The 15,576-nt window shown below is 41.4% G+C and overlaps 1 protein-coding gene across 2 annotated transcripts in view; it reads left to right on the forward strand.

The window, feature by feature from the left end:
- soga1 (suppressor of glucose, autophagy associated 1) overlaps positions 1-15,576 on the forward strand; it is an 84,017-nt gene that overhangs the window by 44,732 nt on the left and 23,709 nt on the right. For both annotated transcript variants that reach the window (XM_040048221.1, XM_040048222.1), the window contains exons 5-8: positions 9,923-9,985; positions 12,463-12,630; positions 12,766-12,919; positions 13,867-14,437. In XM_040048221.1, the coding sequence (XP_039904155.1) occupies positions 9,923-9,985; positions 12,463-12,630; positions 12,766-12,919; positions 13,867-14,437 (956 nt within the window). The remainder of the gene's footprint in view (positions 1-9,922; positions 9,986-12,462; positions 12,631-12,765; positions 12,920-13,866; positions 14,438-15,576) is intronic.

Genomic DNA, 15,576 nt, shown 5'->3' on the forward strand with positions numbered 1-15,576 from the left:
TAGATGTAGCAGTGTCTTAATATTTTGATCAAATATCATCCAGAAAATGCCAAAAATGTGCCCGTCTACTCCAAAGGCAAAATAAGAGCACAATAGGAAATAGAAAACAAGTCCCTGAGGGGTATATTTGGCGCTTGTGATTAGCACACAGTTTAACTGAATAATATTGATTGTAACAATTGATAATCAATGGAATAAGGAAACTTTTAAGGCGTTAGGACCCTGTGGACACATGAAGAGAAGGAAGGAAGGAGGTGAGAGAGGTATTTGGCATTAAGGGTTGATGTCTACTACACGCACGCACATGCACGCAAACACACTAGTCCTCCTCTTAGGCTGTGCTTGCTTTGTTCAGCTTCCAGCTCTACCAGGCACACTCATAAAAACACACAGATCCCTTCACTCGCACACGTAGTGGGCTGGACTTTATATTATGCACGCCCATGTTGCAGCTTAACACGCACACACGCACTGTCAAGGCACAATGTGCACACTGTACACATATGAATAATTCAGATCAATACCACTTGAAGGCTGTTCATTTGCGCAAGGTCACCTACTAACACACTGCCTTAATAAGCAGAGCGTCTGGAGACACACTCGTGCACGCACATCGGCAGATATAGACTGTCAGCTTTTCTGTAATGGAAGTGGCTGAAAGTCAGCAGTGGTTTTAGTAACAAAGACCTACAAAGCCTCCTTGCTCTGCCCCTCCTTCTCCATCCTCATCTTCCTTAATTCTTGATCCTTTGTTTGCCTGTTTCAGAGTGTGTGTCTGTCTGTCTGTGAAGAGCCAACGTAAACTGAAGAGAAGGAGGCTGGTTTTCTCTTCTGTACAGTCTGGTGTTGCAGAGTATCATATCCAAGCTCTATCTGTCTTGCAGCTCTTTGTTGCTCTGCTAATGCTATGCTAATGCAATGCTAATAGACCATTCACTCTATTGGCTTAAGCTTCAATGATACGCACAGGCGGATGTGAGCTGAATTACTCTTGCGTTACATCATGTCAGCCTTAATTTGCACAGCGAAACGCCACAACAGACACTGTGGGAACATTTTAAGACGCAACATAACTGTTTCTTTTAAGTAATAGTATTCAAAAGCAACAGCACATGAATGAATGACGCTCTCAGCGCTTGCAGCTGGGCAGCCTTTGCATGGTGCTCCAGCAGCTGGAGGAGAGTGTTTGAGCTCAACTTCAGGGGATTTCCCAGAAAACACTGACTAATTCGCAGCAGGGTTTGGATCAATTTAATTGCACAGAGGAAAATTGCACAGAGTAAATTTCCATCAGACCTGCTGTAATTAATGAATGCTAATGTTTGACAAAACAATTCATCAGCAGAGGCAATGGAAAGGTGTGTGCATCCAGTTGTGGTTAAGCTATGTTGTGACATACTGAAAGATTAGGTCTTTTTTTCTGTGTGTGTGTGTGTGTGTGTGTGTGTGTGTGTGTGTGTGTGTGTGTGTGTGTGTGTGAGGAGAAGATGTTAGGAATAAACTGTTTTCTACCAACACTCACTAGTCTCGGTGCCAGTTCTGATGCCAAATCAGCTTCGGTCCCTTTTGAGAGCAACCCACATTTCTTATTAGCAGGATTTGGGGTCATTTCTGTGGGAAGAAAAATTGTGGCTAGCAGAATGTGTTGGCTGAATCCACCAAGAATTGGAATTCTTTTCAGAAGCCACTCCCACACCCGCTGATGGCCAGTTTCAGGTTTGTCATGCTGGTTCCAAATTTATTTATTTTTTTGGGTGGAAATACATGGAACAGGTTCTTGATGGGGTAAACACATCTGTAAATACAGGTGCTCATATGTTTAGGCATTAAAAAAACAAACATGAGTGAGGATTTACAAGCAACCATGGATTCCCATTGTTTAACAGTACCCTGGAAATTTAAATTATATTCTGCCTTTGATCCTAGTATTTAGCAAAATTCCCTAATAAGAGGTTTAATGTGCTCATATAGATTAACATACACTGACCAGATACTTTATTAGTTACATAACACGGCGGTCAGAAGGAGCTTCGCCGTGATATCTAGCTTTTATTTTTCCTCTGCATGTTTAGCAGACAACACACAGGGAGAAATACAAAAAAAAATGTTATTTGTACCATTTTGTCTCACTCAGTCTGCCCGGGTCGCGACCCTATCGCCCAGACATCCCGAAGCACCAGACGGAAACGGTTAGATTAATAGTTTTCAGTCAGCGTGTCTGTTCCTCCTCCACATCTCCCTGTATCTCTATGAAGATGATACAGTCGTCTGCTTTGCCTTTTCTTCACCGTGATGGCACCAGGCTGTTCATTCACATACAACTCTCATTCATCAGCTTCTCTTCTGTTCAGTTTTTTTCTTCCTCTTGCTTTCCCTGCTGTATTTTGAAAGCAGGACATAACTGGGTGCGAGCAGAGATAGCATGCAGTGAGTATGTGTGCGTGTGTGCTAGAGAAAGGCACCTTTGTTTTACACTCCGCCATAAAGTCCACACTGACGTCAACTAATTGCCGGATTTCTGAACCGGAGCCGTTTGGTGTTTCAGACGTTCCTTGAGTGAGTTTTTCCCAGGAATCCTTTTCTGATTAAAGCAGAGTTGCTACGTCACACAACAAAAATACATTTAAAAAATGAACGACTTCGTTGTTTGCGTTAATTGGATCCTTGCGTTTCTGCTGTTAATGTGCCAGTCTGATAGTTTTGGAAAGCTCAGTCATCCCTAACCACACTGGCTTTCCACTTTTTCATTCCTCCTCTTCACTGTTGGTGTTTTTTTCCTGTGTGATTGTGTGAAATTTACCTCCCAGTTTAAGGCAGGGGAGGCTACATCATGTTTATATGAAAAATGGATGTTTTTTTATTTAACAGTTGCATTCATAAGAACTCAAACCAGTCATTTTTGCTGTTATAGTACAGTCAGGAATGTGTCACCATTAGCTTTCAGCTGTCAAAAATGAATATTTCATTATAGCAAACATTACTAACAGAGTTTGTTCACTGCGCAGGGCTTTGCTGCGTTTCATTTTACCATGCAAAGAGTAGAAGAGCAAGAAATGAAGCAAGAAATGAGCAAGTGTGATGAAATGAACGAACAAATGTGTTTGTTTTTCTTCACGCGCTCCCATCGCTCTCTGATGTGTTGCCTAACCATGATGTTTCCAGCATCAAATTTAATGTGCCCAGATCTTGAAATTTCTACTCGAGGCCAGAGTCGCTCTGACAGGTTTTATCACTTCACTTACAAATCATCTTTACTTTGAAGCCGGATGCGGCAGTTTTTGCCGCCCCCCAATTGCTCACTGGAGCTGTAAAATCTGTGTGCAGGATTTTTATGGTAGATCTTCCTATTTTAGAGAGGTGTGGAAAGGTCCCGCTCAATCGAGCCTTTACTGAACCCCACCAATTTGAAGCTGCCACTGACCTCAAGGTTTCTCAAGGCATCTTTTCTTTGCATCTGCTGAGGCCTCAAGGCCAGCCAGGCTTCTTTTATTTAATATTGGCGATGATACGGGACCTCACTGTGTTCGCTTATCTAAAAGAAGAGTAAAGATGTAAAGGTGTGTTCAACAAACAAATCTCTGTTGGAGGATACATTTAGAGCTGTGTGTGGCATTTGTGTATGGACAGCAAAGGAAGAATTTCATTGCACAGAGAAATACTATTTCTTCTGTACACATGACAATAAACACTTTGAATCTTTGAATCTTGATTCTAAAAATATTGTCTGCACCGTTTACATCTTATTGAAAAAGTGAGAAAAATGGAAACTCAAACTAAAACCATCGAATTGCAGAAATAATTTGTTTATAATATCATATACTGTAAAACCACCAGTGTGATTGAAAGTTATAAGCAAATTTAGAAAATGGAAATTTAGAAAAGTTGGAGTTCATGGTCATAACCACAGCAGCCAAAGTGGCTTTATGCTTGAAGCGCTCACAGCAAATGGGCTTATTATTTCCTAATTCAGGACTAGCCGGGTGTTGGAACGTTTTCATGAAATGTGTGTTAAGAGGGTGTGAGAGATACTGCAAAGTATGGAGAAACAGTGTGAGCGTGTAGTAATGAGCTGAGCGGGCTGGGGATTGGGAAAACGTTGGTGTTGCTTTCGTATTATCTGTTCTGCTCCGCTGTGCTCGGAGCGGCTTTGCTCTGTGTGCACGCAGTCGGGAAGAGCTGCTTAACGCTGCTTGTGCATCCTAGGAATTAAGCAAAGGGATTTTTCAACTATAAATATGATGTTGAGATGTGTTCACAACATCACAAGCACACAGTTGTGTTTTGGTGTTGACATTGTTGGATTGTTTCAGTGGGTAAATAGCGAGATTTGAGCAAGATGTGTTAATTTAGCCTGTTTTAGAATGCAAGGCAGTTTATGTCCCCAAAACAGATAAAGAAACAAGATTAATTGCATTTCAAACCTCATTAATGAGCCAATTTAATGATTTGTAGCAGCAAGCGCTGATGATTTGTTGTGTTTTGTTAGCACTAGGAGGGATAGTACTTTCTAATTATCTCCTCCTCTCCCACTTGTCACTCTTCCATTTCTCTGCACCACCATCCATTCTTATCTTGCACACACACACAGACACACACCCGGGTTATGCAACTCGTTATGTGCTGTGTTGTGGCCAGTCTTTGTTCCCGGGTGTGCGGTAGTGATGTCCTGTTCTTTCATGCAGAGACGGCTCCTCTGCCTGAAACAAAGAGAGAGAGAGAGAGTCTGGAGCTTCATCCACTTCAAATAAATCAATTTTCTTTCCAGAAACCTGCGCAATCCCCTTGGCAACCACAAACACACACTTTCACTCAATATTCGAGCAATCTGATCTAAGTTTTACCTTCAGAGTAAATTATTTGCAGCAGTGCATCAGTGACTGAAAGACTCTTGTTTTTCTTCAGACAACAATATTTTTATAAGTGACATAAAAGTTTTGTGATTAAAAATCTGACTTTGCAGCGTTTTGGTGCAGACCTTCTTCAGAATTATGCATAATTATTTATATGTATGCTGTCCATGTCCAGGAAATCATTGCTTTGTTTGTGTATCCTGTATCATTATAATAATAACTAACATTGAAACTGACCACGGATGTTATCTGAGCATTCAGTTAGCATTAAATGCTAACCATTTGTTCCAGGAGAGAGTTTTATATAAACAGAGGATTTATTTTTTTTATTTTTTTCTCCCCACATTGCAAAGCTATCACATCACAGCCACGTGACTGGTCGGTGCAATGTTGATCCCGGACCAACATTATTACGATAATGCAGACACAACACAACACAGGGATATTAGGCATACCTTTGCTTTGCCGTGTCTACTCGAAAAACAAAATAAAAGGATACCCCTGCATCAAAACTGTTGTGAACTAATCTATGAAATCAGCAAATAGCTTGAAAATGTCACCGTTGGAAAATGTTGGACAGTTGAACAGTGAGTTTGGTAGCCCAGGTTAAGTGTTTGATCCCCACGGATGCCGTGTGTGCAGCCAGCGTACACCTCTGTCCATCCGTGTATAGAGGCAGAGAGTGGGACCAGAAAAAAGGCCCTCAGTTTGTGGGTGTAAAGACAAAGCTAGACTCCCGTCCTTACAGTCCATTTCTTTCTAGAAGTCCTTTCCTCTCTGCTGTGTCACGCCCAGGGTTTCATGCCCTGTTGGTTTAAGTGAGTCTGTACACTGAAAGCAAATCTGATTTCTTTGCAGTCTCCTCTCTCTCCCCCTCGTTCTCCAGGAGCAGTGTCATGTATTGTCAGTTAACCTGTGTGACGGGCCGTAACCTGACTGGCTGTTAAAACCATTTCCACTCAGAAAGCATGTCAGTTTCTTTCTCTCCAGTCTCTCAAGCTCTCAGCAACAGTAACATCGCAATAAAGTCGGTTTTATTTCATTCTTATTCGCTCACATTTTTACATTTTTTGCCCTTTACAGGTGTTGTAATTGCCACATCATGAATTGCAGCGTTGCTTTGTTTAGGTTTTGCCGTTCCTCATTAGCTGCCAAACATTTTAAACATTTTTCATGGCCCTCTTCCAGACTTTCCCAACTTTCCTTCGAGTGTTTGTCTCACTGCGTTTGATCCCACCCTGCTCTGCAGTACCATACGCCATGGCTGGATGAGCTGTGGATCGGATTGGATTGGAAGGAGAAAAGTTTACACTGCTGTGACTCTTCATCCATGACAGAGGAATGACAACATTTCTCTCTTTCACGTTCCCTTTTTCTTCCTCTGCCATTGTTGTTGCTGTCTGTCTCTTTGTCACTGGCCATCTCTTCCTCTTTCCCTCTCTGTCCTGATCTGTTCCCTTTCATCCCGAGGTTTACTCAGGCAATAGTGTTTGACTTTGAAAATCCATCTGTTTGCTCCTCTTTCTGACACTCTCTGGATATGTCATCATTTTCCCCCTCACATTTTTTTATCTGTCTCCATCGCCCCTTTCATCAGCATTTCTGCTGCAGAGGATCAACAGTGGGGTTACTGTAAAATAAATCCTGACACAACCTTTACTGCTGCTGAAAAAGCAGAGGCAGCGGTCAGACGCTATTAAATATGTTATCAGATAACATGGAAGTTGACTTGTTACCGTATCTGCAGCGTAACCGTAGACCTACAGGCTGAGAAACACGAGAACCAGGCTCAGGCACAGTGTGTGTGCGTTTACATAAAATAATAATGAACATTTCAAAGCATGCTTATGTGAAAATGAGGGTTTGCACATCAAATACACCAGGGTGCCAGGAACAGGAATAGAAATATGTTAGGTTGTCTTTTATATAGAAGGGTAATGACTGAGGTATAAAAATCCTGCACACAGGTATTTGAGGTATTTCCAACTGTCATAGTTAATGTTAATGTCATTGCATCAATGATCAGCAGAAACATATATATTTACTATATTTAAAAGAACAGCTGCCATCACCATCCTTTTATTCCAGATTCAGACAGTGAAGTTCTCATTTTAGCTGTTAAACTGATAGTTTGGTCAGACTGATTCAGATTGCAGCGAGAAGAACCTCTGACATATCGGTTTATCAGTTTCTGCAATCCAGCCTGTACTGTTTGCTGGTTTTTTTGTTTTCCGTTGTGTAGAGAGTCAGAGGATCACACAGATGACTGACAGTCTGTTGGATTATTGCAAATGTGCAACAGTTTCCTAACATATCAGTTCGTATTCTTTAGAGCTTGTCGTGCTCCTGCCCAGCTCGCTAAAGAATCAGCAGGTAAAGCAGGTTTAAACAAGTCAGGCACACTGGAAAATAACAGATATGCAGACAGGAAATGGACTCAAGTAAATAATAAAATATGCCAGAATTCTCTCTCCTCTTATTGTACACACTGGCTGGCCTGCAGTTACTCTGTGACACTGTATCATATATATTAGGTTGTTCCACAAGATCACTACCTAATGGGACAACTGAATGGACCAGATGTATTGCAATACAGCTATACTTTCCCTGCTGCTGTAATCAATGATGTGTCTCTAAAAGTCTCTAACATCAAAATGTCATTTTGCCTCCCATGTGGGAACAGCAGCCCCTTTTATTTGTCTGGTATAAGAGAAATCCATATCAGAACTCAGTTAGAAGCCAGCTTTAAGTGGCCGTTTACAGAACTGCACTTTTTGGCCCTTTTCCTCATTGGTCTCACTTTTTAACTCGGGAGATTGCTGCTCACCTTTCCTCAGAAAAGGTTTGAGGAACTATTCATTTGCTGCATTTTCAACTCCAATGACAATTTGTCAGACAGAGCAGCGTTTGCTGTTGCTGGAAATTCGTGGATCGCAGTGATTGCTGCCCAGCTGAAAACCTGATCCAACAGTTCTGACATCTGTTCAACCTCCAGCCATAATCAATGGTTCCATTATCAGGCAGGCCTATCGATCAGTGAGTTCAGAGCTTTTAACCACTGTTTGCACTCGATAATAAAATGGTTATAAAATGGGTTGGGAGAGTAAAATAGGACATGGAAAGATGAAAAATTAAAAATCAGGAAATAGCCCAACGAATGATGAGTCGATCATTTGGAAGAAATAAAAGAGCAGAATGCATAAAAAAAACAGAAAGAAGTGAGTCAGATAGATAAATGTCCTTCAGTCTGATGCTTCGCTGCAGTACACCTGGTTATAAGATGACATATTTTGAAATTTCCTCCACTTGATAGTGTCCGCGGAGCATTTTAATAATTCACTTAAAGCCTGGTCATTTGGGGGAAAATTAAAAACACACTGTAGATCTAAAAAATGACCCAAGCAGTAGCATTTGTTTATATATTTATGTCGTCCTTTATCACCTTTTTGTTCTATTCATCCCTCCGTTTCTTTCTTTTGTTGTCGGCAGTTCTCATTGCAGAGTAGCTTGTTTCCATGGAAACGGAGTGAGCCAGATGAGCTTGGCTGCTTGCACTGCAGCGTCTGTCCTGTGTGTACATGTGTATGTGTGATGATTGGCTGTAAAGAGAGGGAAGGATGATGATTTATGATAGTCTGATGCACTGGGAAGATACTTGGACAAACGGTGGATGATGTGTCTGTGTGTCTCTTTATTCTAGCACTTGTACCTCCACCTCACAGCTGTAATTCCACGCTCTTATCAGTGTTGATTCAAGTCTCCACAGAAATGATACACATCACCACTGCAGTGACATCCAAAGCTTAGCCCAAGAGGGAGAGGAAGTGTGTCATATGAAAGAGTGTGTTTGGAATTTCATATTCCTGTGTGTGTGTGTGTGTGTGGCTTATAAGGTTCTAGAATGATGTTCATACTTCTCTGATGTAGTTTCAGTGGCAGATTAAGGCTCAGATTTGCTGCTGTACATACAATATTGTATTGTTTGTAAGATAATAAGATGACAAGAAAAGAGCTGCTCAAACAAAGATGGTCTGGATATTTTAGCACTTACAGGTACACATCAAGCACAGACAGATAAGAAAAGCATTTAATGACTCTGGTGTGCCCATTAATGGCAGTCACGATGAAATAAAAAAAAATAGGTTTTGAGTATTTTAAATATATTTTTCTAATTCTAATGCAGGCCTAAATCTGCCAAAAAGCAGATTTGTATCCAATGTAGCCAATGTCTCATCATCCATTACCTTTTGTACTTTTGAAGATACAACGTCAATGTTTGTGCTGACACCGTTTTATAAAAAACCAGGAATGACTAATGTCCTTATCCGGTCCACACTGGAAGTCTGATTTTGCTCTTTATGTGTGTAAAAAGGGCTTTTTCTCTGTTGTTGCCTTTCACACTTTAAGTCCTTGACATTTATACATTATGACTGCTCTTGTAGTAGTAGAGAAAACCCAATTTGTTCTACGCATGCATCTTTTTGTGGCAGCAATCTCAGTCCTACCTTTAAGCCTCAATAAACTCTGAATTGGTTTTAAAAGAAAGGAAAAAAATCATTTGAAAGGAAAACTACACTGCACTATGCTGTAAATGGAATTTTTAATGTCTCTAACTTGGATGTTTTGACATAGGAATCTGAAGAGATTGATTTTGTACAGCTTAAACAAACACAACAGGACATGGTAATTAGTGAACCTAAAAGATGCTTGCAGTCCAATGTGGTCACGTTTGGTCGAAGCCAGGGTAGCTGTTTTTCTGGTATTTATGTTTAATTTAAGGATTTAAGTCTCCAGACTGCGGCTTCATGCAGTTACACTGACTTAAATCTGTTATTTAGTGATATTAAAGTGCAAAAGAACCCAAAAATGACGTCCCATTTGCTGCACAAAACAATCCTAATCTGTTTTTGTCTTGATGCTGACAGTTGAGATTACCACTTTTTGATGGCCCTAAGTCCCTGCTCTCTCCTCTTCATTTCAGACTGAGTCCGTTCTTCATTTTATTGAAACAGTTCACAGTCGATATGGTGTCAAGACTTACTAATGAGGCTCTGTGTGTGTCTTTGTTTCAGAACTCCCAGAAGAAACGAGGAGCACGACCCAACAACAAACCTGACAAAAAGCTCGCCGCACAGGTAAGAACCAAGCACGCACACGTCTGTGTTTTCCTCCAGAAGGTTTAACAAATCAATACGAGACACAATGTGTTGCAGCTTGAGACACTTATAGCAGGAGAGCGAGTGGCATGAGAAGTTACGTCTGTAGGTTTCAGGGACGGAGGGAAACCTTTACAGAACTATACCACTCTTTGCGAACACAGAGTATAGCTCCTCCAAAAGCATCTGCAAGGCTGTGATATAATACAACTTTCTTTAATAGATAAACACTCATTCAGGATATTTCTATTTCTTACAGCGAAGCTCCATTCCTGCCTGTCCAGACATCCACAGCTAACGATAACAGCTAAAGATATGAAATATAGATATTAAACTGTATCATATTGTGGTGTAGCTTTTAGTGTCAGCATCGCCGCAGGCAACTGTCACCTCTCTGGGAATGTAATCACATGTGCTGCAGGTGGGCTATGACTGTTATTAGCCCTGATCGAGCAGGAAAAACAGAACAGCGCTGAAATAATTATGAAAAGCTGCCCTCCATGAACGTTCCCAGACATAAATCATACCCTGCACTAGAGTATGATATTGTAAAGTGTAACATGCATATGGAACATGCCATGAGGAATTGTTATGGTCTCATTTTTATGATGACTAATTTTTATGTGGTTAATAATTGAAAACAGGCAAACAAATAAATTTGAATGCGGATATTTTAGTCACCACTAGAAAAACCCTAACACCTCCTCCGTACGTCTTATTATTTGTGTCAGTCCAAACCTTCACTTGTGTTTTAAGCTTCAGAATAGACGCTGAATGTGTCAAGTTAGGAAACTTCTCATCCTTTCTGTGTTTTGGCCTCACAACTCATGACTTTGTTGTTTGCGCGTCTCTGCTTATTTTGAGCGATTTCCTCTGGGGATCACACTCTTAGCTATCCAAACGGGCTGCTTGCAGTTTGAAGCAGACAGATCAGCAGTTCCCTTCTTCCTTCTCATCTTTACTCTTCTCCATCTTGTCCTGCAGGTGTTTGTACTTCCTGTAATCCTTACCTACTCAGTTCTTGTTTGCTTGGGGAATACAGCTCAAGTCTCAAGATTACACTTTCAGTCTCTCCTTCCTTTTGATTCTGTAGCTTTTTCCTCCACTGTTTTTGAGTCGATCCCTCCTCATTAATCTTCTGAGTCATTAGAAGAGTTTAAACACCGCCCAAAGAATGTGAAAACAGGGACTAAAGAAGTAAGCGGTGTAGGAGCTCAGGTTTTACACAAGAACAAACTACACAGATGCAGAATAAAAACTCAGCAGGCTAACAAATCACCACAGAAGGTGTTTGCAGTGAAGGTAATTATCTACACCGCCATCTCTCTGGCTGCTAACACAAGCCGGGCCCGGGCTCCCATTCCAAGCCACATACCATAAATGGCTGTAAATTCGCCGGCCCTCGTCGAGCTTAATGTGGTTGGAATCGCTCCACAGGCCGTAAAACAAATACAACCACGGAGCTGCATCTGAGGAATGGCTGCACGGGGTCACCTCAGGTCGACAAGGCTTAGTACTGAGTTTAGGATAACAGCACAGGAAAATTGAATCAGGTTATTATACAGCACTTGTGGTTTTATATAGTTATTTTGAGAGACTATAAAGACCTTGAAAAGGGGACCATAATATTTCACCATTAGCCAGCATGGCCTTAATGTTTCACTGTTTTGTTTAGTTTTTTCTTTTTTTACCAGCGAGCTGACAGAAATACAGAGCCCAAGATATTAAACTTATCAACATCAGAATATAACCCAGTCCTCAGATGATTCACCTTAACCTCTAAGGTCATCCACGTCTCAGTCTGGGTGGATCTAAAGGTTGCATTCTGTTCATGAAGTGATCTGACCGGTTCTCTTGTTGTGTGTCTGAGTGTGTCTGCAGCTTTGACTTTGTGTGTGTCACTTCGTTCAGCTCTGTATAACCTCTGTCAAAGCTCGACTGTCTGTCGTCGTTACTCACTGAACCTTATCTACTCTTTTTTTCTCTCATTTACTTGTCTTCATTCACTTTTCCATTAAAGTTTTTGCATAAATTATCCTAATGGAGCATTATTTAATTATCTTTTTGTTATCATGTATTTATTGTAACACATATAACACAGCTTAATAACAGCTAATTATATTTTTATGACTTTCTAATCATATGATGGACTGCCGTTGCATTTTTACAATTACACTGAAAGGCCTGAGGGTGACTCTCAATTATATCTTAGACCCAAACAACCGGTGCCTTTATTAAATGTATGCGATTTAATTATTTTCATCATTTGGTCATATGCACTTTTGAATCTGAATTAATTTTTATTTTTAATGCAGATGATTCGATACTCAAATGACAACACAGCCCTCTGACATTTCCATAATGCGCTTGTGTGCATTTTGGTGTCTTTGTGATGCAGCACTTTTTATAGCATCGTCACCTTTGTGCTCTCTTTTCGTCTTGTCCTGTCACTGCAGGAGGACAGTTCAGACCTGAAATGTCAACTCCACTTTGCCAAAGAGGAATCAGCCCTGATGTGCAAGAAGCTGACCAAACTGGTGAAGGACAGCGAGGCCATGAAGGAGGAGCTGGCCAAGTACAGGTCGCTCTACGGAGACATCAACGCCTCCCTCACTGTGGAGGAGGTGAGGAAACGATGGGGCTCCTGAAAATACTTGACAATTTGCTACAGAGACATTTGAGCCAGTTTGCATGATCTAAAATTAAAGCATGAAGAATTAGGAGGTGAATTAGTTTTCTCTGCTCATCTCATCTGTAAGGTTGCTGACTCCCCCCACACCCGTGAGGCAGAAATCAGAGTCCACCTAAAGCTGGTCGAGGAGGAGGCTAACCTACTGAGTCGACGCATTGTGGAGCTGGAGGTGGAGAACAGGGGGCTACGGGCTGAGATGGACGACATGAAGGGCCCGCAAGGTGGTTTGTCTCATCGTTTAATTATTCTGTGGTCCATTTTTCATCTGATCTTCCACCCGCTTGGAGGTGGAGATTATCTTAAATCAGCAGGAAACATTTTGTATTTCGAAATCTTACATAGGAAGTGGCTAGATTAGGAAAAAGACATATGCTGGTATGCTGGCTCCTTTCAGTAAATAATGACCTTATATATACTTGTGTCTGTCACGTATTGCATAACATTAGCTGAGGCATGCCAAGCCAGATACATGAGCTGATGTTAGCTGATCTCAGTGCTGGCCCACTTCAGTTGTAAACTTTGTAGATATCCAAGCCTCTTTGCAACCCACCTGCACTTTAGCTGCTCCTTGTGAAGGTGTATCTGACTTAAACAACATCATGGGGGGTTTTTTTGCCTTTTACCTGCTCTGTTTTGTACTCTGGGCTCTCAGTGCTGCTCTCCCTGCCTCAGGCTTTTAATGTATGTGCACAGAAGGGCAGGAAGGTATGCTTTCCCTTAGGCTTTCAAGGGCAGACAGAGCCATACTGCTCATCTAAAATACTGCAGATGATATAACGTTTTCTTTACTGAAGTTGAAAAACTGGATACTAAAGTGATTAAATTCCTGACTGAAGTAAGGCAGATTTTTGTAAAAGCCAACCCAGTGACCTAAAAGCTCAGGCTTATATGTATATTAGGTCCTTAGCTTCTTTATTTTAATTTTTTTCTTTTCATTTTATATTGTTAAATTGCTTTTGAGACTGTTTTGTAAATTCAGTGATTTTGCTGCTGGGCTGATAAGATTGATATGTCCTTGTTAGCTGTGTAGTAAAGATGAGGCTAGAGTCAGTAGCCAGTTAGCATACAGTGCAAAGACTCAAGGAAGATACCAAAAGTATGTTATTATTTTTTTTAATTTTTGCCCTTGTTTGTTTTAGCATCTAACTTTTATTGCTTTTCCCCTTAGATGGTCCTCAAGAGCTCAGTGGTGTTGGCGGCGGTCTTGGGGCAGCGCTCGGCCTCACAGGAGGGGCCATGGTGCTTGGCGGCGGGGCTTCATCTGAAAACGTCATGGAGCTCCAGAGACACCTGCAGTTTGTGGAGGAAGAGGCAGAGCTGCTGAGGAGGTCTCTCATTGAGATGGAGGAACAAAATAAACTTCTGATGAACGAGATAAACCGCTATAAATCTGAGCTCCCGCCTCCTGCATCTGCGCTGTCGTCCAACTCATTAATGTCGCTTACAGACGGGATGCTCAACGACAGTCCGGTGCACACGTTACAGGAAGGGTCGGTGCTTATCAGCACTGACACCCCGACTCAGGAGGAGGAGCTCCGACTGGCGACGCTTCAGATTGGAGAACTAAGCGGGAAGGTGAAGAAGCTTCAGTATGAGAATCGCGTGCTTCTGTCCAACCTACAGCGCTGTGATCTGGCTTCCTATCACTCTCCCACCTCTTCATCCTCCTCCTCTTCATTAAGACTGGCTCTGGAGACGGATGCAGAGGCTGGAGACTCAGCTGAGTGCCTCCCCAGCAGGTAATTTCATATTTTCTCTTTTCCTGTTCGGTTTTCAACATTTTTGGGTGGAACTGAGTGGAACTCAAAAATGATCAAGAGAAAGTCACCATCAAAAACCAGATTTGTCATAATACAGCCATCAGACTGGGCCTCAGTCTGATAACAAGACTTAGGCCCAATCCCAGCCTCCACACTTACAGATTCACAGATTTTGAGTCACGTTTTCTTTCAATTGTGAGGGCTTAAGGGTGTCCCACTGTGAAAATAACATGCAAAAAAACTCTAAAGTTGACTTTTTGAGTCTTTTATTTAATTTCAGTAAATCTGCATTTCTGCTAATTTTACCTAAATGGAATTACACAAATTTCATAACATTGTGGCGAAACACGGGGTTCCTGATCGTAATTATAGACGAGCAGACATAATGATAAGGAAACGATCACGGGAGCAGCCATGTTGTTCAAGTAGAACTGGTGCATTAACTAAAAAATGTAAACGAAGAAAGTCTCACGCCTTCAATTATAAGAAACATGTTGTGACGTTGTTAAGGTAACATCATTGCAATATGTCTCAAAATGCTCTATTAATACTATTTGCAGGCTCATGAACTCACACACTGCGGCACTGCTGCTGCACACACAGGCGACGTCATTCAAACCTGTGAGGGTTTCGTGTTTTGGGCGTTGGGTGAACATTAGAACTGGACTTAAGAGACTTTATGAGCCGGTGCTGCACAATGTTTTGAGTTCAATGGTAGCTCATCTGAGCATGTGAAAAAGAATGTTTTTCATATGAGTACATAGAGTCCAGTGAAAAACTGTATAAGCTGCTATCATTCAGCAGCTTATACAACAGCTTTAATAGGAGTAACTTGAAGTCATCATTTTCTGTATGACTTCCTCAGTCTCTCATATCATTGTGGAGAAATTTTGACCCACTCTTCTTTATGATGTTGCTTTGGTTCATTGGGGTTTGCAGGCTTATTGCGCAGCTCTCCTAAGCTTTTTAATCAGGTTCACGTCTCTACTTTGATTGGACCATTGCAACACTTTAATTTGCTGCTGTTTTGGGGATTCCTGTCTGGTTGCATGAGTCAGTTTGGGCTGGGCTTTAGCTGACAGACAGACGGCTTCACATTAAGGCCCAACAGCCAAATC

Source organism: Simochromis diagramma, unplaced genomic scaffold (assembly GCF_900408965.1).
Source record: "Simochromis diagramma unplaced genomic scaffold, fSimDia1.1 OVJJ01000387.1, whole genome shotgun sequence".
In the NCBI taxonomy this organism is placed as follows: domain Eukaryota; kingdom Metazoa; phylum Chordata; class Actinopteri; order Cichliformes; family Cichlidae; genus Simochromis; species Simochromis diagramma.